At 33.3% G+C, this 24,466-nt stretch overlaps 1 protein-coding gene across 1 annotated transcript in view; it reads left to right on the top strand.

Annotated features, from left to right (window-relative positions):
- Positions 1-24,466, top strand: part of Lrp1b (LDL receptor related protein 1B) — a 1,852,169-nt gene that overhangs the window by 1,627,924 nt on the left and 199,779 nt on the right. Inside the window, 2 exon segments of the mRNA XM_047543195.1 lie at positions 19,223-19,411; positions 20,280-20,428. Of these exon segments, the coding sequence (XP_047399151.1) occupies positions 19,223-19,411; positions 20,280-20,428 (338 nt within the window).

Below are 24,466 nucleotides of genomic sequence, written 5' to 3'. Positions count from 1 at the left end.
CCTCAAACTATTTTAAATGCAAAAGTTTTTAAACTTAGATTTTTTTATTGAATAAAGATGGAAAATGAATTTTTATTATCTTTGGTCACCTAACTTCCCTTTTACTATTAGGTGTTTTCATTTCTAAACATTTCATAAAATGTAAATTTCACAGAGAATTCCCAAATAAAGTCAACGTGTTAGAATGATCTAGCCCAACATATTGCTTTCTTATCTGGCATTAGCAACAAACAATCTCAAATGTACATATGTTTTTGCACCCTGATTCCTACCATAGCAGAGTCCTAGATTCTAATCTCTAACCTTCCAATTTGTATTGCTAAATCATTCTTCTGATAGTAAACTGGTTCACATACCTAAAAAATTAAAATTAAAAAAAAAAGATTATCACAAAACAAAACTCCTAGAGGAGAACTCAGGAAAGGAGGAAAACTTTTTGTCAAAAGTCAGGTGAGCTCATGAAAACATGCCAGTGTGGAGTCCTGAGTTTCAAAAGAAAAAAAGCAGAGAGCAAACCAAAAAACCTAAAAGGTGCTGAAGTCACAGCACTTTGATTTTGCCTAAATTTCTCTCAGTTGATATTTGATCAAATACATCCTTTTAAATAAAAATGCCAACAAAAAAATTTTAGAGATACTTTCTGAAGGTAAGAGCACTGAGGTATGATGAGTATATTTGGATGAATCATTTATTTAAGTGTTGACATTCTAATTACAGAGATAAAATATTCATAAAAATGCAAGTTGAGTGAATTAGAGATCACTTTAGGATTTTAATTAAAGCAAAAGGAATATTGAAAAATCAAAACCACACTTTGCATTCAGAAGTTAAATCTCACCCAAAGAATAGAATGAAATGTTCTGCATCATTCTCAGAAGATATAATTGAAAATTTCATTGTGGCAATTAGCTATGTAACCATGAACCTGCCCATTTTTAGCATTCATGTAAAGCATAAGGTTGTTGTGAATGTATTAATGTGAGCTAAAATTCCACTGTACAACAAAATTTGTGGAAATTTTGGTTACATAGGTAAATGTTTAAAAATATACCACAGTGTAGAATACTTACATATATTTTAGTTGAAACCTTTACGTTTGAGTGTCAAAAATTATACTTAAAAATGCTAGTTTTATTACAAACTATTGATTACACTGGAGGGTTATTGTTTTAAAAGTATATGCAATATATAGGCAACTAATGCTCTGGAAAACAATACAAAATTAAATGCCTATGAACAGAGTATCCTTCGGTCATGGCACTGGTAATGTCTTCAGGTAGAATAACATGTATAGCAAAAAGAAATGGTACTAAGTGTATTAAGGAAGAAAATATTTCACTAAAAATTATTTTGTTTGGTGCTATTAATTTTTTTGATTTGATTTAGAAAATATCTTGAGGCTCCAATGGGGAGAACAGGAAAGTAAGAGAATTTCTTCAGAAATATTTTCTTCTGAAGTTTCTCACAGAAAGACTAATGAAAAATTCATTAAGTTCCTTGTCAGGCATCTGCCAATACCTGAGTGCAGGCCAATAATTAGCTGGTAGTTACTAATGAGGTGCTAATTGTAGCTACCCTGAATTATGCCAACTTCAGAATCAATAAAGAAAGAGACCTTCATTTGCCATATTTATAAAAAGGAATTGGATTACTCTACTCTTTGCATTTGTCACATAAACAAAAGAGGATGTTGTGCATATTTGTAGGTGGAAAATGAGATTTTTATATTAATAACATTTGTGTTACTTTGGTCACTGACCTCTTTTTTTCTCTAATCAGATCAGTATTACTATTCTCGGTTATTTTATTTTTGTTAAAATTGGAACCCAAGCTCACCTGAAGAATGTACATGCTATTCGTGAAAGTAATTTGAAAATATGATGAGTGAGAAATTTCAGAACAATGACTCTGTTTCATAAGCTGAATTTTAATAGTGGACAAAAGTTAACCCTTGAATAAGATTTTATGATTTTAAAAGGCTTTATTCCAAAATACATTCTTATTTAAACCATACAATAATTCCATACAGTATTAGTATTATTTATTATCATTTACCCAATCCAAAAATCTCTGAAGTTTCTAAGTGGTATGCCTTAAAAGATCAGATTATATCCAAGGCAGATAATGACTTGCAGTTTGCTTGTGAATTTCTATCCTTCTTTTGCTACATCTCTACTCCAACTTACCTTCCCACCTAGTCCAAATACAGCATTGCAAAATTAAGCAAAAAAAAAAAAAAAAAAGTTCAACATACATTAGTTTGGTATTTGCTAGTTTAGGAAGATGGAGACTGTTCGTCACATGACTCTCTCCCTAATCTCTATTCTACTGGTTTTCACTACAATATAACTTAATGTGATATAATACAATGCAGTGTTATATATGCTACTGAATTATTACCTCAGATAGCTTCTTTTAAATTACATGCTCATTGGCTCATTTTTAACTTTTTTCTGATCTCATTGCATTTGCTTTGCCCATTCATTCATTCTTCATTCATTCAACATTCACTCACCTGTCTTTCTGTTCCATGCATTATGCTATCCCTGTCATCAATACAAAGTTCACTGGGGAAAAAGTGATATTCAAGTAATGATATAAATTAGATTTGGAGGTAGAAATATATGCAAAGCATTGTGAAAATACAGATAGGAATAGGGAAGGCCTTGTGGAAGCAAGGTCTATGAGCAGGTTGAGAGGTTTAGTAAAAGTCCTCATATAGGAAAAACATACGAGGGATTCTTCACACACAGGGAACAACATGTGCAGAGATGTAATAGCATGGGGTTTACACACATTGCTTATGACTGGAAGTCATATAAGAGAGAGAGAATGACACTAGATGAACCGGAGCAAATTGGGGCCAGATTGTGACAAGCTTTGTGTGCTATATAATTTGAAATTTATCCTTTGGGTCATAGGGAGCCATTGATGGTATTTAGCTGATACAATGCTGTTATTAGATTTGACAACAGCATGGAAAATAAAAGACCTTGGAAGGGCAACCAATTTAGAGACTGTTAAAATATTTTAGGAGAAAATGCTTGAAGTCAATATAGCTATGAGAATAGGGATACAGTGTTAGATTCAATAGTAATTTAGCAAAAAAATTGGAGAGATCTGTAAGATTAAAATAGAACTATTGGGAGTTGATTTATAAATATTATGTGAATGATTTATAGTATTATTCACTTACCTGGGGAAAAGAATGCCATTTTTATAAGTATTAGTTTCATATATATTCATACATTTTTAAAAGACTTAAATGTACCAAAATGAGCCCAACTTAGATATTCCTACTGAATCTTAAAACTGTTTTGCTGAGAGATGTTTTTTGGGGCGTGGGTGGTGGGGATTGAGTCCATGGCCTCAAGTATGCTGGACAACCACTCTGCCACTGAGCTGCATCCCCAGTCCAAGATGTGCATTGATTTTTATTGCAAAGTCAGAAAAAGAACCATTCTAAAGATGTGGTTAAGCTTGCTTTATTGTAGTTTTCCTTAAAAAAGTATTTCAGAGCACCTAATAATTCACCTAGAAGAAAAATACAGATAAGTGAGTGAAACTCTATTCTTCTACTTTATCTTTAGACACAAAATAGTCCCATTGAGAGACTTGCGATTTGAAGATTCTGTCCGGATTTTATATAACACTAGAGTGCTTCTAAATATGTGAATAATATTTATTTTGTCTGTCTTCATTTTGGGTCTGATTCTTTACTGTCCACAACCACAGATAATTCCTCAAGGAATTTTAGGCTTTGGTTTTGAATAAGAAGTAATAAAACTTTGCTGAAGTACAGATCTTTAAATGAAAGAAGCTAGAAGTGGAAAAAACAAACCTTTAGGGATTTTAAAGTTTGGGAACCCTAAGATGAGAGTGGGGCTGGGATGGGATCAACTCCTACATAGCTTATGGACCCTGAACAGTGTAGGTAATTTCCACAAGCCGTAGTTTCCTCATCTATTGAAACAAGGGTGTTGGGAAAAATGACATTAAAGGGAATTTCAGAACTAAAAATGAAGACTCCAATTAGGTGAGTCAAACAACACTTTCAGAATCTTTGCCAAACTTCCAACTTTTAATCTCAGATTAGTCTTCAATTTAAGCCTAAGAGAATTTAGAATTCTACAATAATTAGGTGCTTTTTAATTTAGCCTTAATGAAACTCTCAAATTGCCAATTCAAACCCCAGTTCTCCCTGAGTATTATCATAACATTTATTAACATCTTTTAAAGTTTAACCCTTGTGAACCTCTCAAGTCAGTGAGTATTCGTTTTTTTAAATATTTATTTTTAGCAGATACATAAACATATAAATTTGTACATATTAATGGGATCACTTGGTATTTCCATTTGTGTATACATTGTGTAATGTTTAAATCAGGTTAAATGTAACTATCTTCTCAAACATTTATCATCTCTTTATAATGCAAACTCAAATTGCTTTCTTACAGTTCTTTAAAATATACAGTTCATTGTCATTACCTACAATTACGCCACTGTGCAATAGCCTTGTTCTTGTTAAAAACTTATACTCCTGAGCATCACATTTTCTAGGTATTTGGCACATACTGTTTGTTTATTTAGGTTTCCAATGGACATTTTCTTAATCTGCTGCTCAGGTTGAGAGAACAGGAAATATACTCAATAATATAAACAAACATATTGCTTTTATTAGAATCCTACCATGTCTAAAGAATTGTGCTTAATGCAGTGCATGCTTTTTAAGTCATTCCATCTACAAATTCTATGAAATAATTGCCATGAAAGTCATTTTGCATCAAGGAAATGGGTTCAAGGCAGGGATGCCCTCTTTCACCGCTTCTATTCAACATCGTCCTTGAGACTCTAGCCAGAGCAATCAGAAAAACCAAAGAAATTAAAGGGATACGAATAGGAAAAGAAGAACTCAAACTATCCCTGTTCGCTGATGACATGATTATATATTTAGAGGAACCTGGAAATTCCACCAGAAAACTTTTAGAACTCATAAGTGAATTCAGTAAAGTAGTAGGTTACAAGATCAATGCTCATAAATCCAATGCATTTTTATACATAAGTGATGAATCTTCAGAAAGAGAAATTAGGAAAACTACCCCATTCACAATAGCATCGAAAAAAATAAAATACTTGGGAATCAATCTCACAAAAGAGGTGAAAGACCTCTACAATGAGAACTACAGAACACTAAAGAAAGAAGTTAAAGAAAACCTTAGAAGATGGAAAGATCTCCCATGTTCCTGGATAGGCAGAATTAATATTGTCAAAATGGCTATACTACCTAAAGTGCTATACAGATTCATTGCAATTCCAATTAAAATCCCAATGATGTACCTTACAGAAATAGAGCAAGCAATCATGAAATTCATCTGGAAGAATAAAAAACCCAGAATAGCTAAAGCAATCCTCAGTAGCAAGAGCGAAGTAGGAGGTATTGCAATACCAGATCTTCAACTCTACTACAAAGCAATAGTAACAAAAACAGCATGGTATTGGTACCAAAATAGACAGGTAGATCAATGGTACAGAATAGAGGACATGGACACAAACCCAAATAAATACAATTTTCTCATACTAGACAAAGGTTCCAAAAATATGCAATGGAGAAAAGATAGCCTCTTCAACAAATGGTGCTGGGAAAACTGGAAATCCATATGCAATAGAATGAAATTAAACCCCTATCTCTCACCCTACACAAAACTCAACTCAAAATGGATCAAGGACCTTGAAATCAGACCAGAGACCCTGCATCTTATAGAAGAAAAAGTAGATCCAAATCTTCAACTTGTTGGCTTAGGATCAGATTTCCTTAACAGGACTCCCATAGCACAAGAAATAAAAGCAAGAATCAACTACTGGGATAGATTCAAACTAAAAAGCTTTCTCTCAGCAAAGGAAACTATCAGAAATGTGAAGAGAGAGCCTACAGAGTGGGAGAATATCTTTGCCAACCATACCTCAGATAGAGCGCTAATTTCCAGAATCTATAAAGAACTCAAAAAACTCTACACGAAGAATACAAAGAATCCAATCAACAAATGGGCTAAGGAAATGAACAGACACTTCACAGAAGAAGATGTACAAGTAATCAACAGATATATGAAAAAATGTTCAACATCCCTAGTAATAAGGGAAATGCAAATCAAAACTACCCTAAGATTTCATCTCACCCCAATTAGAATGGCAATTATCAAGAATACAAGCAACAATAGGTGTTGGCGAGGATGTGGTGAAAAAGGAACACTCATACATTGCTGGTGGGGTTGCAAATTAGTGCAGCCACTCTGGAAAGCAGTGTGGAGATTCCTCAGAAAGCTTGGAATGGAAACACCATTTGACGCAGCTATCCCACTCCTTGGCCTATACCCAAAGGACTTAAAATCAGCATACTACAGAGATACAGCCACATCAATGTTCATTGCTGCTCAATTCACCATAGCCAGATTGTGGAACCAACCTAGATGCCCTTCAGTTGATGAATGGATAAAGAAACTGTGGCATATATATACAATGGAATATTACTCCGCCATAAAGAATGATAAAATTATGGCATTTGTAGGCAAATGGACGAAATTGGAGAATATCATGCTAAGTGAGATAAGCCAATCTCAAAAAACTAAAGGACGAATGATCTCGCTGATAAGCGGATGAGGACATATAATGGGGGTTGGGAGGGGTTAGCATTAGGTTTAGGGTTAGGTTTAGGGTTAGGGATAAGGAGAGCGGTAAGAATGAAGGAAAGAAGGACTGTATAGAGGGAAAAGAGGGGTGGGAGGGGTGGGGGGGAAGGGAAAAAAATTAAACATCATTGCCCTATGTAAACGTATGATTACACAAATGGTATGCCTTGACTCTACGTACAAATAGAGAAACAACATGTATCCCATTTGTATACAATAAAAAAAAAGAAATTTAAAAAATCCAAAAAAACCATAAAACTAGTAATCAAGTTTTAACCCATATTTATCTGACTCCAAAGTTTACATACCTTTCATGATTCATGCTCCATATGTTTGAACAGATAATTAAAGATTTGATGCCGGCTGGTTATAGTCTTCAGAAAAAAGGGTTAGAACATAAGTACACACCTAGACAAATAGAGATGTGCCCACTTGAATGCCTTTAGATTGATTTTAAAAGTGGACATAAATTGCATCATATATGAGGAACAATCAAATGCATACTAATTTCAGTCACCAGAACATATTATTATAAAAGAAAGAATATATCTTATCAAAGTTCATTTTTTCCAATTTTTCTGGGGAAATGAAAAGAGTGATAAGGTTGCTTAAAAATCTGCTCCCTGAATCTTAGTTTGTTTTTGCTTCTATAACAAAATACCTGTCCTAGAAAAAGAACAGACCAAGACCAAAAGTAGTAGAAGACAGGAAATAGTTAAACTCAGAGCTGAAATCAACGAAATTGAAACAAAAGAAACAATACAAAAAATTGACAAAATAGTTTTTTCTTCGAAAAAATAAACAAAATTGATATAACAAAATACCTGTGCAATTTATGAACAACAAAAAATCATTGATCCTAGTTTCAGAGACCAAGAGTCCAAGAAAAAAGTGTTAGTAGATTCAGAGGCTGGTGTAGACTCTGACTGCTTCGTGGGTGGTACCTACTTTCTGTGTCCTCACATGTTTAAAGAGAAAGGTGCTCTCCCAGGTCTTTTTTATAATCCCAGTCACTAAGGTCACTTCCCAAAGGCCCACTTTTAAAACTATTACATAGGGCATTCACATTTCCAATGAATGAATTGGGGACAGGGGAGTAGTTTGATGTTAGAGTTTACTATTTTCAAATAACTACGCCTCCTGTAGGTAGAAAAACTTTCATTCTTATTTTGAATTTCATGTTACAGGGGATCTGTGAAATTTGAGATCTCTTGTCATTGATTTTGTGCATTCCAAAAAGTACAGCTTTTTTTTTTTTTCAAATGGTTTGTCTGTCTATACAACACAAATTACAAGAATCTTCTAAAAAAAAGTTTCAGCAATAATTCTGCTTATTTATCTTAACTTATAGATTCTGTTTTCCATTTAATTTACTATTATATCATATATTTAAAATAAAATTAAATGCCAGAAAATACTATTTAGATCAAAATTTCATTCCAATTGTGTCAAAATAAAAAAAATCAGATGTGATTCTTAGTTTTTGTAAGTTTTACTACTGAACTCTAGGCAGACAGTGTCTTGACAAAAAAAAAGGGTTGAAAATATTGTCTGAAGAGTAAAAACACAAGGGTAAGCTAAGAAAAAGTTATTTTAAAATTTGAGATTCTAAGTTTATTTGTTCAACACTTCTTTTCCACAGTACCTTTCAATGTATCACTAAATGATTTAACCTTGTATTAAATAACTTGATTATTTACATAGTTTATACAGCATACTGGAAAAATTTATACTCATCACTGCTAATTTCTCTGAAGAGAGTAATGATTGGATATGACCCTAAACTATAGCTTATCACCGAAGTGTCTGTTGTACTTTGGACAAATTCTAAAACTTCATGCAATTATGTTGACTATGGCTCTTCATTTAGAGAATAACTGTATCTATTTTCCTAGACCTGAAGGGTCTCAATATTAAGTGGCAGTATTGTAGTCTAACTCTATAAGTGTATTGCTCTGGGAATCTAGTTTGTGTTTTGAAAGGGTATAATGTGCTTGGATTTAAAAATCCAAATCATAACCCAAGCAGTGAGTCTTATTAATGTTGGAAAAGGAATCCAAATCTCAGCATGCTAGTGGTAAAATAGCATAAAATATATTTAAAAGGTTCTCTTCTGATGTGAAAAAGAAGGAGCGAAAAAAACTAAAGGGGATGTTTTTTTGTTTATTTATCTTGAAACTTAATAGCTGTTGCATTGGAGTCTTTAGATAATTTAAATATACACCAAACCTCACTAAGAAAGGGAAGAAACCTAATGAGCAGCCCCCTACTATTTTACAATATTCTAGAGTGGTTCATTCTTGGTAAGACTTTTCATTTTAGTACTTTTGAAAAAAATAACCCTATCATTCACAGTCCATTACAAACAGTAGACTTCACAGGCAATTTTATGCCAACGGTGTTGATGTGCTACTGTTTACAATACAATAAAAATTAATGAAAGGAAGCAAAATACAATTCAGTTACTATAGAAATGTTCCTGAACCAGGAAAATAAATTGAAATTAACTGCCATTTCTAAAATGTCTCAGAATTTCAGTGTCAATCATGTCTTTCAGTTTTGCCCCTGATAGGATATGCTACATTAAATTTCATGTGTGTTTAAATAGATTATTTTTTTTTTTGCAAATGTCACGTCTGTTTCACATACTTTTTAATATAGGGACATTTAAAACATTATCCTAGTTTGGGTGTTCAATCATTTTCAACAACCACATCTATCTCAAATGTGAGATTTTGAAATATACACGTAGGAGGACTAGATTAGGGGTCAGTACATTCTTCTCAGGTTGTTGTTACTCCTTAATCCAAGTAATTATTTGCCTCACTATTGGTCAATGCTCTTCTTTATAGATTAGGGCTTCTGTACATTTCCTAATATGAATTGACTGAGGTTGAAACGGTAGGAAAGAAGGACAGTTTATCGATTCCGTTACTTACCCCTACTTATTGCTAAGACTCCCTAGAACTGATTTGCTTATAATGTATTACACTCCTTTCTGCTTTTATCCCACAAGCACATTTATTTGAAGAAATGTTGGAAGACCAGTAACTGCATTTATGTCAACACCTGTATTTGATAACGGTTCAATGACACAGTGCTTTTCTTTTTTTAATTTTTATTGTAAACAAATGGGATACATGTTGTTTCTGTTTGTACATGGAGTAACAGCATACCATTTGCGTAATCATACATTTACATAGGGTAATGATGTTTGATTCATTCTGTTATTTTTTCCTCCCCCCCACCCTTCCCACCCCTCTTTTCCCTCTGTACAGTCCTTCCTTCCTCCATTCCTACCCCCCCACCCCCCATTATGTGTCATCATCCGCTTATCAGCGAGATCATTCGTCCTTTGGTTTTTTGAGATTGGCTTATCTCACTTAGCATGATATTCTCCAATTTCATCCATTTGCCTGCAGATGCCATAATTTTATCATTTTTTATGGCAGAGTAATATTCCATTGTATATATATATATATACCACAGTTTCTTTATCCATTCATCAACTGAAGGGCATCTAGTTTGGTTCCACAATTTGGCTATGGTGAATTGAGCAGCAATGAACATTGATGTGGCTGTATCTCTGTAGTATGCTGATTGTAAGTCCTTTGGGTATAGGCCAAGGAGTGGGATAGCTGGGTCAAATGATAGTTCCATTCCAAGTTTTCTAAGGAATCTCCATACTGCTTTCCAGAGTGGTTCCTCTGATTTGCATCCCCACCAGCAATGTATGAGTGTACCTTTTTCCCCACATCCTCTCCAGCACCTATTGTTGCTTGTATTCTTGATAATCACCATTCTAATTGGGGTGAGATGGAATCTTAGTGTAGTTTTGATTTGCATTTATCTTATTACTAAAGATGGTGAACATTTTTTCATATGTTTGTTGATTGCTTGTAGATCTTCTGTAAAGCATCTGTTCATATCCTTAGCCCTTTTGTTGATTGGGTGTTGGCGAGGATGTGGGGAAAAAGGTACACTCATACATTGCTGGTGGGGTTGCAAATTAGTGCAACCACTCTGGAAAGCAGTATGGAGATTCCTTAGAAAACTTGGAATGGAACTATCATTTGACCCGGCTATCCCACTCCTTGGCCTATACCCAAAGGACTTACAATCCGCATACTACAGAGATACAGCCACATCAATGTTCATTGCTGCTCAATTCACCATAGCCAAATTGTGGAACCAACCTAGATGCCCTTCAGTTGATGAATGGATAAAGAAACTGTGGTATATATATATATATATATATATATATATATATATATATACACAAAGGAATATTACTCCGCCATAAAGAATGATAAAATTATGGCATTTGCAGGCAAATGGATGAAATTGGAGAATATCATGCTAAGTGAGATAAGCCAATCTCAAAAAACCAAAGGAAGAATGATCTCGCTGATAAATGGATGATGACACATAATGGAGCATGAGAGAGGTTAGTTTTAGGGTTAGAGTTAGGGTTAGGGAGGGGGGCAAGAATGGGGGAAGGAAGGACTGTATAGAGGGAAAAGAGGGATGGGAGGGGTGGGGGGAAGGGAAAAATAACAGAATGAATCAACCAACATTACCCTATGTAAATTTATGATTAAACAGATGGTATGCCTTTACTCCATGTACAGAGAAACAACATGTATCACATTAGTTTACAATAAAAAACAAAAAATGACCATACTACCAAAAGTGCTATACAGATTCAATGCAATTCCAATTAAAATACCAATGATGTACCTTACAGAAATAGAGCAAGCAATCATGAAATTCATCTGGAAGAATAAGAAACCCAGAATAGCTAAAGCAATCCTTGGCAAGAAGAATGAAAGAGGGTTATCGCAATACCAGAACTTCAACTGTACTACAAAGCAATAGTAACAAAAATGGCATGGTATTTGCACCAAAATAGACAGGTAGATCAACAGTACAGAATAGAGGACATGGACACAAACCCAAATAAATACAATTTTCTCATACTAGATAAAGGTTCCAAAAATATGCAATGGAGAAAAGATAGCCTCTTCAACAAATGGTGCTGGGAAAACTGGAAATCCATATGCAACAGAATGAAACTAAACCCCTATCTTTCATCCTGCACAAAAATCAACTCACAATGGATCAAGGACCTTGGAATCAGACCAGAGACCCTGCATCTTATAGAAGAAAACATAGGTCCAAATCTTCAACTTGTTGGCTTAGGATCAGACTTCCTTAACAGGACTCCCATAGCACAAGAAATAAAAGCAAGAATCAGACTGGGACAGATTCAAACTAAATAGCTTTCTCTCAGCAAAGGAAACTATCAGCAATGTGAAGAGAGAGCCTACAGAGTGGGAGAATATCTTTGCCACTCATACTTCAGATAGAGCACTAATTTCCAGAATATATAAAGAACTCAAAAAACTCTACACCAATAATACAAATAACCCAATTGACACAGTGCTTTTTATTGTCTTCAGTTTTCATTAGGACTCTTTTAACAAAGATATTCCTAATGCACATGTGTGTAGAGTATCATAAATCTTATGTTTATGATATATACTGAAAGCTAGACTCCAAAAACATTTTCCCAAGGGCCTGTGAAGGTTGGTATCAGAAATAACAAGGCCCCCAAAATTTCACAGCAGCAGAAATCTCCTTTTACCAAGTGCACAAAACAGTGTTGCTTTGCTTAATTCAGAGAATGGAATGCAATGTCATTTCCAGAGATAATATTTCCAAAGCCTAGTTCTCAGCACTCATTTTCAAAGCCTGCTGTTAAAACTTCATATAACCTCACATAACTCCACATTCATTAAGAGCATTATTCCTTTTAGAGGTTAAGTTATTGAAATAACCATATCTGACTTCCTATAACAATTTAAAAATAGGTGACATGGAGGAAGGAACTGAATTGTGATAAAACTAATATTTTTAGTCAACATACAAAGTACATATTATTTGAGTTGAGGAAGTGGACAAAATGATGCAAGAAATTCCACAAAATCATAGGGCATGGATTACTTTGCCCTTTTAATAATGGCTTAAATACCACACTCATTTTTAACATTGCCTTCATAAAAGTGACATATTTCAAAAAGTTATAAATTTAGTGTCCCAGTATAAATTACCATACTATGGAGAGACACATAACCTTAGTTTGGACATTTGATCAAATGACAATACAGAAAAGTCAGTCTCTTATTGTAAGTGGCATTAGCGGTATTAACTTAGATCAGCTGTGCAGTATGGTGTATGTTGACTCAAAGAACATTATTTTTGAAGACCTCATTGAAGGACAATGATTTTTTTTATTGGAAAAATATCTTTTCAATAGTCTATCACAATATTTGAAAATATTATCTATCCTGAGTGTTCCTGTCATTTCTTAATGCTCCTATTCATTTTGAACAATGAATTTTGAATCCATTTGCCTGAAAATTTATTTGTAGTGCTATTCATTACCATTAAGCAAAATTGCATTAAAGAGCAGGCAGGCAAAATGGCTATAGAGGATAACAATAAATGCAACATCTTGTAGCTTGCTGTTGATGGTTCAGAGGAAAAAATTATATAAAAAAATCTGCAAGCAAAGCTGAAGGGGACATAATTACTGACAAAGAACAGATGTCCTTGGCTCTGAGATTACATAAAGCACACTGTTTTGTTGTGGTGTTTGTAACTAAAGCTACTGGCTCAGCAGTCATTCTCTGAAGATTAGTATACCCTGGCCATTTCCCCCCACCCACTCTTCTCTATTGTTTTTTGTAAACTAGAGACCATTATCCACCCACCCACTGACTACTGTCTTCCATTTTCTCTGGCATGATGAACCATTTTCTATCACAGTATAATTTTCACAGTGTCCTAGCCTATGCAGTTCTGTAGTCTTCATTTAATCTCACCTCATTTTCTTCAGGACTTGTTGTTTTTCATTGTTTCATCTATTCCTTTTTGATTTTTGTGTTTTGTTACTTTCATCATCACCTAGTTTCCCTACTTACATATGCTCTTATCCTTCTGTAAGCATATCAGCAGAGATTGTTAGCATTGTGTTCTCTCAGAACAGAGAATTAGTGAGTATCCTGTGAGCATCCTGATCTTCTTTACTGAAGACAGTAGGTGCTTTAGTCAGGCTAAATCCTTTGCACCATGTTGCCATATTGCCTAGAGAATGGGTGTCATTGATGGTTTTTATCCATGGGGAGATAAGTGACATAAAAAATACAAAGCATTTTAATTGCAGGGTATCTAATTTCTCCATCTGTGCCTCTTTTGCCCTTTTTTTCGGGTGCTTCAAGACTGGTTTCTATGATTTACATAGCCCAGGCTCTTTTCCCTTCTGGCCTTAAGTTGACTTTATTCTGTAGGATGTACTTGGAGGGCATGAGGAGGTGAACACAGAGGAAAAGTTTGAATGTTTATCCACCCCTTTCCTTCCAGTTCCCCAACCGCAGTGATTTAGCAGTGACTGAGTTCATTCACCAATGGCTACCATTCTTGAATGACTTTTTCCTCTCAGCTACATATTTTTTTTTTAACCAGTTCTAGCAAGAAATCTAGGAAAAATAAACTGTCATTGGTCTCTCAGATATGACCACACTTCTGTAAATAATTTCTATATTCTTGTTTTTCTTCAATTATCATTTGAAGATGTGTTTTCTGTTTATGCTGGAACAGTGACTTTTACAAAAGAGGCTGAAGACATTCAAAACAAGGAGAAAAGAGCTGAGGATATAAGGCAGCCATAGAACCCTTGCCTGGCATATGCAGAAAGGAAATAACAATAATAAAAAAAGAAACAACAAACTCAATTCTTGATTAAAGGAGAAAAGTTTGGCTGGGACTGTGACTCAGTGGTAGAGCATTGCCTTGCACATGTAAGGCACTAGGTTCGATCCTCAGCACCCCATAAAAGTAAATGAAGAAAGATATTGTGTACATCTACAACTAAAAAATATTTTTTTAAAGAAGAAAAGTTTAAACAGTTTTTAATCATTTCAGATATGAGAATATATGAACTTTTATTTGGGATAAAGGCATAAAGAATTAAAAAATGAAAGCATATTAAATATATTTCATAAAATGAAAATTTTTTAATGTCTAAATTGATAGTCTTATTAATTTTAAAGTCTTGGGAGATTAATCTTTCATAGTCAATTTTGTACAAAGGTTCAGTTTGATCTTAAAATATCACAGTTTGTTTTGAGTACTTCCTTCTAAATATGTACCAATTCATAACAAATCATTTCTAAACCCTAGTTATTTCTTTATCTTGATTCCATCATAAAAATAATTATAGAATATACTGATTACATTCTCCAAAGTTTGTGTTTTACATTGGAAAGTATTGTAAAGCCTTTAGAGACATTTTAAGTAATAAGTTTGAGGGATCGCTGGCCATATTAGTATTTTGAAATAGCACTTGGATCCTAAATATAAACCTTGGAAAGAAATAGGAGAAAAAAAATAGACATCATTAATAAAATGTCTAAGTACTAATCTACTGTGCAAATTCATGTTCTTTCTGCAGGTATCCCAGTGTAGTGCCCTTGCATAACACAATGAGATTTCAACTGAACAAAGGATGAGAACTCTAGTTCTTGTGCACTTTGTTCTATATGAGTCAGAATGTAAATTTAGAATAAGGTTATCCAGGAATGTACTTGTTTGGCATGATGAATGCTGTCCAAAGAAATGACTCATCGGGTTTATTGTGATAGGCTGTCTCTGGCTGTGAGGCAGCATTTAAGCAAAGAGCATGTTCTGGATTGCTGCCTCTTCTTTCTGTCACAGTGACCATGAGTCTTAGCAAAATGGCAGCCAACCTGACTAAAAGGGAAAAACTCCACAAGGGAGTATTTCCTTGATTTATTTTTTGCCAAGTATCAACTCCCTTCTTCTGAAACATATAGTGTCTGAAATAAAAATTAGGAGCTTAGTGCTTGAGTGGAATGCTGGAAACAATACAATAAATAAAGCTGTTATATAGAATAGGTGCCTAACTATAGTAAGCTAAAATAGGCTATATATATTATAAATACCTGTTAAACTGCAGTTCTGTTTTTCTTTTGTGCATGTCTACTGAATACCTTTAAATGAAAGTTTCCTTAAATTTACTCTTCATGTTTGTCTTTTAAGTAAGTAAATCAAGTCTTATATGGTAATACCACTTGTAATATTTCTGTCTTGGAAAGTTAGTTGCCATTTTGGGAGCACATTTATTACTTATTCCCCTAAAATCAGTCACATCTCATTGGTAAGAGTTTACTAAATATTCCTCTTGACTATTACACTGCATGCTTGTTATCTCCACTTACTGTGACGCATGTTGTAATACATCTCTCTTGCTCTGTGTGTGTGTGTTATATGTGTGACATATCAGTTATGTATAAGTACCTGCATGTATACTACATATAGACATGTATCACATGTACACATATATATGCATGATGTAAAAATAAATGGACAACCAAAAATGAACAATTACTTTCTTCAGAATGAGAAAAGTTTCTTGTATGAAAATATACAACATTTTAGCCCAAATTTGTTCATTTAATCATGATGTAGATTGAGCTCTTCATATGCTGATAGAAAAAAAGAAGAATACATTCATTTATTTATGCTTATCATTGAACAGTTAATATATGACAATTCTTTTCACAGAAGCTTAAGGAGATAATTAATTAACTCTTGTGGAAGAGATTTGGATCCTAAGGAGGAAATGAAGCATACTCCTCAGTTATGAGCTGAATACTAAAAAAGGACATTATGTGAAAACTTCCATTTGTTTTTGTTCCTTTTGCTTTGCCTGATTTTCATTGGTGTTGCTTGTGGTATTAGCTTGTCCCTATTTCTTAAAAGACTAGACAGATAGAGCCAGGGGAGTTCAGATGTATGGGTCTAAGTTTGTCCTTGTTGGTATTTTTACTTTGCTTTTTCTAGAACAAATACTCTGGTGGTTGTGTTTGATGTTGTTCAGGAAGTAAGCACATTTACCAAATGAGCAGACCTGGAATGGCCTTCCAAACTACTAGCATCAGTCATGTTCTTCTGTGCCAACATCAAACAAGGAATTGAAACAAACAGATGGTCACTTTGGGCAAATAGACTAATTTTCCTCACTTTGACCTGACTTTTCTATGTATTTGATATATTCAGATATGTGCTATTCTTCTGAAGTAAGAATTCTCTTTTCTGATTTCCTTAAGTACTTGCTTAATACCTAAATTATTCCATGTCTGGAAACCATATACAATACAATTGCAATCTAGTCACTAAATAAACTTTATATGTCACTTATGAAATTATCCCATTGTTTTATGTACTCTACTTCCTTGGGTTTCTTAAGCTAGAATGGTGAAGGGATTAAAATTGTAGCCAGAGAAGTTGTCTTATATTCAAATGCAACTGCCTTCATTTACTAATTTTTCTACCTCTCCTTTATCAAGTTAAGTTTTCCAAATCTTAATTATCTCAACTACAAAGTGCAGTCCACTACCATACAGTAAGTAGAGTTTAGGGGAATATTAAATGAATTAAGGCATAAAGTCAATATCCTAGTGCAGTACTTCTCAACCTCAAAACTATTGATATCTGTACCCAATAGTTCTTTTTATAGGGTACAAGTACCTCCAAACACTTGGAGATGCAATGGCCTAGTTCTGAAGCACCCATGTGCTTAATAAATATCAACTATAGTTATTGCTGAATAGTTAAAAAGACTGTGCTATTTTTGAAATGCTAATTGGCAAATTCTTAGAGTAATTTCAGTTTTTACACAGACATTAATTGAATCTCTCAAGGACTGAGATTTTAAAAAGAAATTATTAAATTTTTGAGCCCTATTTAATGAAGTGATTACTTCCTTTGCACCTAAAGATATACAAATTCAACAGTTTTGAGCCTCTTAAAATTTTTTACAAACTTTTTTCCCCCAGTTTCCGAACATATGCATCAGGGTTAAAAACTCACAATGATCACTCATCACCATGATTCATTCACCCAATTGTTATTTTTTTGTGACATTTATTTTTATTTCTAGAATAAAAAAGGAAAGTGAAGAAAGAGTTTATATCTGTATCTTAAACATGATTCATAATGGTAAACTATTCCTTTCATTCTTCTATCCAATTCCACTTATCATTTTACTGCTTGTTCCATGTTAATAAGAGTATACAGATGAGTAAGTGTGTACATCTGGATATTTACATCAAAATTTAAAACATACCAAGTGTGCACATCTGAATATTTAAAATTTTTGTATCATCATATGCATTATTATGTAGTCTGGGGTTGATTTCTGGCTAGATGCTGTATTGTTGAGAGTAGTCAATAAAATAACACCATTTATTTAAAGGTTTACTATTTAATTCATTTTATTTATACTTCCTGTGAATTATAGTGAATTATCTGATCACATTTGACATAATAAACATAACAAATCAATAGATTTAAAATGAATTTATTCAGTATTTTTCAAAGAAGTCAGCAAATCTCTGAAAGCAGCGAATTCAGTTGGTACTGAGCAGTCAAATCCAAATATAACTTCTCAGTCATTAAAATTTAATTAATAAAATGTATATATTACTGGAGTCATTGAAGATTTTTCAGCAAAAAACTTAGAAATATTAAAAAGTAAATTTGAAAATTAATACAGAAAAAGGTATCACAATATTTTTTATAAATTGGGTAATTTCTATCTTCTGAATTCTATTATTTAATAGTTTTGAGAAACTGGAAGCAAAAAGTAAATTCTAAAACCCTGTAACATCATTCCCAAAACACCAAACAGGGTTTATTATATCTTATTTGCCTGATAGGACCCTAAAATCTCTTGAAGGAAAAAAACAAAAAAACCCACATTTGTGTTGCTCGATTCACTGTTCATATTTAAACTCATGCCTATAACAAAGGCATAATTATAAAGTTTAACCTGCAACTAAACAGTTTTGCTAACTACTAAATCTGTGTAATGTGTTTTTATCTGCTATACTTTCCTTCTACCCTGAGCTCATCTTGCAGGTAAAAATAATAATAATAATAATAATGCTCATAAAATCTCAATGACTAAAATGGTTTGTAGTAATTTCATAGTTATCAATTTCTGGGTAGGAGACATCTTTCATCCTTGATAGTTAATTTAATCATTTTAAATGTAGAACAGAATTGGTCAGTGGCCTTTAAATTTTAAGATTTTATTTAAGAACAACTGGATGAAGAATATATATATATATATATAATCTCCCAATTTTGAATTTTAAAATGTTGGATGTTATTTGTTTCTGGTGAAGCAGCCTTCCACTAATGGTGAGCAGGTTCATATTTATTTTCTTCCCAGCGTTTGAACCAAACTAAATCTGAGCAAAGTGAACTCCTGAGCCCTTTCTTGCATTCTCTTAGCCAGTAATAAAGAACCTTGCCGGCCTGACAGGTTGTCACAGCAATTATTCACATGAAGTTCTGTAGCAGTTGTGTCTGTCAGCCCATGTAGTATTGAATATTTTAACTGGCAGTCTTCCAAGACTGAACATTAATCTTACCATCTCCTATTACAGTCCCTAATCAAGACATTCCAGGGGTGATTGCACTAACATTGTTTGAAGACTACATCTACTGGACTGATGGGAAAACCAAGTCACTCAGCCGTGCCCATAAAACCTCGGGAGCAGACAGACTCTCACTGATTAACTCATGGCATGCCATCACAGATATCCAGGTGTATCATTCTTATAGACAACCTGATGGTAATTATTCTTTCCATGATTTCCATAAATGCATCAACATCTTTCAGTAACATTCCATTTTTTATTCTTTCAAGGTTAAGTGTAATTTTGTTTTGAGAAAAATGACAAGATTACCTTATTTAGTGTTATTTTTTATGATGAATTCAGTTGATATCAAGTATTGCTATTAAGGGATATGATTAAAAGCTCAATAATAGCCCAAAGAGTTATTGATTTGTTCAAAACATATTAAGTTGAAATGGTAATAATACATGTAGTCAAAAAAGTGAAAATTACATACTTGAGATAATTTGTTTTCAACATATTTATAGGATTCTTAATTTCTGGAATGTTAGATAGAAGGAAATGTATATATACATATATAATTATAATTATACATATATATATCGAAGGTTATAAAATTACAAATAAATCAATTTTATTCAAGAGTATTTCCAATAGAAATTCTATCAGATCTTGTGGGAAAAGTTTTGAGAATTTTATTGACAGCACATATTTGGACTAGAAAGTAAAGTACCTGTACTATTGGTTATAGAGCATTGTTTCACTGTTTTATTTTACATTTGTATTTTTAAACATGTATGTCTTCATCCACAGTGCTAATGGTCTCTATTTAATGAACAAGGTATATTTTTGCTACTAATATGCTTGTTTGTATAGAAAGAATCTTTAAATGCATTTAATATAAAATTAATACTATTGGACAATGAGTAGCATTTATAATAAACTTATATTTATAATCTGGATGAGTTCTTGCTTACGAAGATGTATTCGAACTTAAGTTATGAAGATTTAAAGTCTTATCTCTAGTCCCGTGTCATATTATTAGTCTTGATCGTTTTGTTTTATTGTTCATTCTCCTTTGTAGTCTCAAAACATCTCTGCATGATAAACAATGGTGGCTGCAGTCATTTGTGCCTTCTAGCCCCTGGAAAGACTCACACCTGTGCATGTCCCACCAACTTTTATCTTGCAGCAGATAACAGGACTTGTCTATCCAATTGTACAGCTAGTCAGGTGAGTGGAGGTTGGGAAGTCATCTCATGGGACGTATGGGCAAGTTATAAAGATTTTTGCTGAGTTTGCTTATGTGCTTATACCATTTTTGAGCGTCATTTTGTTGTTGTTGTTTTTGCTATTTAGAATGGAATGAATGCTTCTCCCATATATTGTAGAGATGATCACAGAGTAAGGGAAAAACAATTTATGCGTGTTCTGAAAATGGGACTTTAAGCACTAGGACATGGAGGTCAAAAGGAAACAAAACAAAAATAAAAGTCGTTCTTACACAGATCCATGCAGAATAATGACTCAAATCTTAAATGGACATAGTAGAAGCATCAGGTATTTCATATAGTTCAAGAAGACAAGGTAATCAAAGCACAAGGTAGGCGAGAATGTGTGGAGTTTAAACAAACACATTTTATGAATCTACTCCGCATCAATATCCACATCTCTCCCATTCCTCAGAGATGGCGATAGAGAAAAAATGAATTGGATGCAGAATAATTCTCCAGATTTAAAAATTTAAAATGATTAAAATGATTACCTTCTGAAACCTCTATTTCTTCTTTCAAACTTTAATTTCTTTCAAATATTGTCCAGAAAAACTTACTACATAATGATAGTTGCATGGACTTAATTTTGTTACCTTCAGATTATTTACAACAGAAACTTTACTAAATGCCATTTTGCTACATTTGAGTCACTATCTTGTTTGACTTGAGATAAAATTGTTAAATAAGCCATAATTTGTTTTTTTAATTACTAAATTTATTCTTATAACTTGATGCTTTGAATATGCTGTTTTTCCAGTTACTTGTCATGACTTCATGACAAGAGCTTGAATTTCTCTTAAAATTTAAGTTCAAAATAGAGAAGCAATTGCTAGGTCAGCCTGCTTCTCAGATTAGAACTGCATCAAACATGAAAGAACGAAGGATATCTAGCTTTTCCAGGGGTCAGCATTTATAATGGCTAAGAGGACAGACTAAAGCCAAACTCACAGGGATCATAACCCTGACTGCTTTAAACTGGCGGGATCACCTGAGGTTGTTCCCTAACTTCTTGGTGCCTTAATTTTCTCATCTTTTGAGTGGAGTGATAATTGTCTTAAGTCTGTTTACCGCTCACATGTAACAGAATAACACAGACAAGGTAATTTATAAACAACAAAAATTTATGTGTCATAATTTTGGAGGCTGTGAAGTTCAAGATGGAAGGGCTGTATCTAGTGAAAGCACTTGGGAGCGGGCAGCAGGAGTGGTTAGCAAGAGGACACAATGTGAGACAGCTTGCTTCAAAACCTAGTTACCGGTAGGCGTGGTGGTTTATGCCTATAATCCCCACAGTTTAGGAGGCTGAGACAGGAGGATTGCCAGTTCAACAGCAGTCTCAGCAAAAGCAAGGCCCTAAGCAACTCAGTGAGACCCTATCTCTAAAAAAAAAAAATACAAAATAGGGCTGGGAATGTTGCTCAGTGACTGAGTGCCCCTGAGTTAAATCCCTGGTTCAAAAAAAAAAAAAAAAAAATGTTATTCCTGGAAAACTAACCCATTCCCCAGACAGCTAACCACATAATATATTCATGAGGGATTGGAGCCCTTATGATTTTATCTAATCTCTTAAAGGCCCCACCTTCCCATATTATCAAGTGACAAATTTCAACATGGGTTTTGGAGAAAACATTCAAACAATAGCAATAATATTTTCAGTCTCTTCTTCAAAAGACTAAATGGGAAAAGTTCCTGGTACATAATTATCATTGTTACTCACCTTGCCCTTTAGTGCTACTGGAATACCCTGAGAAGAATGTGGGTACAATTGGTTTGACCTGCTGTCAGGAGGTTCTAATGTCTAGCTCAATGCAGAGGTCATAGACTGCTTTCTTCACAGTGTGTTGTTCTAATTATAATTCCCTGAGTGTTTTTTTTTTTCTTTTCTTTTTTAAAATACATTCCTTTTAAAGAACTGGAAATTAAAGTTGCTATAAGGTGTAACATTAGTAACCTAATTATTCCTAGTAGTAAAATTTAAGTGAGATATCATATCACTTTAATTTTAAAATATAGTTCTCATTAGTGCTGTTTAGTTTAGCAAAACTTTTAACTTAACCTCCAGATTATTTATTCTTAAACAAGCTTTGGTCCCTTTCTCTGGTGTGGTCTTTGAGTCAGTCTGTTGAGGTCTAACCCCGAGGCTCTTGTGCTGACTTGGGAGATACTACGTACCCCTGTAGCCACACTGTACTGTAGTGAGTCATAATAGTCAATTGAAAATAGAGCAGACCAGAGGATGTTTTGAAACAGATGAGTATCTCTAACAGAAGACACAGGTATTAAGACATTGGCCTTACCACAAGCATAAAATGAGTAAAACTTTTCAAAATATTTTATTAAAAGATTTATAATTATATTTATTCAAGGCCCAAAATGTCAGTCAGTTAAATGAAAACCTCAGTCAACCCAAAAGTATTATTTATATAAGTAAATTACACTAAATATTTATAATTTTTCAAGTACCTTCAATAGTGTTAATAATCAATATAAAAGAATATAGCAAGATAGAACAAATAGTTCTGTTTTCAGCCATACTTCTTAAAAAATTAAGTTATCATTTCATTTGTTTTTTCTTCAAGGAAAAAGTTAAAAATGAACTACTAACGTAATACATTAGTGGTTATCTCTACAAATCTTTTGATGTATGTACATATCTAATTCTTTACTGATCAGGTGAGAGGAAAAAACTATCTTTTGGAACTTCTCAGAGAATAATCAATTTATAGAAACACAATTTTCAAGAGGTAGATATTTAAAGTAAATCTAGATATTTCAGAATCATATTGTTAAATACTTCGATGAAAAATTGTTTTAAATTTATTATTACTGAAGAATTTTTTTATTTATCCCCTAATGATTACTTCCAATGATGTTTTCCTAATTATTATGGATTTTTAGAAAAATAGGCAAATCACACCAATAAGAATAAAAGCATAAACTAAGAACCTGGTAAAAACAAAATTAAATCCAATTCTTACAATACCATTGATTACATTTATTTTATTTAAATAATTTTAATTGGAAAAAATTCAATTTTAAAATGCCTTTGGTTATTTGCGTGTGTGTGGGGGGGATGCTTCACATTTCAACTGTACTTCATAGATGGATTTGTATTTTATCCTTATACTAAGACATATTTAGTAGTCTATGACTCCTTTTTATGGGTGGTAATTATAATTTACAATTTATTTTACCAAGATATTAGCCCCGGAGAACATTTACCATGAAGAATGTTTTGTATTTAGCTTTAATCTTTTTTAAGTTACTGTATTTAAGTATGAAAAAGTGAACCCCAGACACAAAATAAAAGACATCTTTTTTGGACAATAAAATGTTGATTAGTATGAATAGTTAGCATAAGTGTATTTTACCCTGACTTGTCTTAAGTCAAAACCCTTTTATGTACTTATTAAGAATGAAATGAAGAGCAATAATCATGTCATTTATAATTCTAATAGTTGGCATTTGTTTAAATCAGGCATATTTAATAAATTTAAAAATGACATAGTTTAGATATTTTTCCAATCATGATTGGGAATGCTTTAAAGATACACAGGAGACCTGAAATCCTCTTACTAATGTGCTTTGATATACTGTAATGACTGGAAATATTTAATGTTCAGGGCAATTGCTTTCAGATTCAGCCTCATATCCCCAGACAGTCACTATCTATAAAGGTAATTTTTTCCCTCTGGTAATTTATGAAAAACCACAACAGACATGACCACAGGCTAAGCAAATATGAGAAAATCAGTGAACAGTCAGATCTCCCATTGGATTCATAGTACCCTATTCGTCCCACATTGCTGCTGGAAGAAAAATCCACTCTCCTGTTTAATATAATTGTATCCTGAATCACCTCCACGCTGTCCAGACAGTTTCAGCAAAAGCTAACATTAAATTCTCTCTCACTTGAAGAAAGTAACAGTATTTTAAATGAAAAAACTCTTGAATTGCTAATCCATTTTCATTAGCAATAATGGAACCAAGGCTACAG

This window comes from Sciurus carolinensis, chromosome 3 (assembly GCF_902686445.1).
Source record: "Sciurus carolinensis chromosome 3, mSciCar1.2, whole genome shotgun sequence".
In the NCBI taxonomy this organism is placed as follows: Eukaryota; Metazoa; Chordata; class Mammalia; order Rodentia; family Sciuridae; genus Sciurus; species Sciurus carolinensis.
This window is presented reverse-complemented; position numbering and strand designations above follow the sequence as displayed.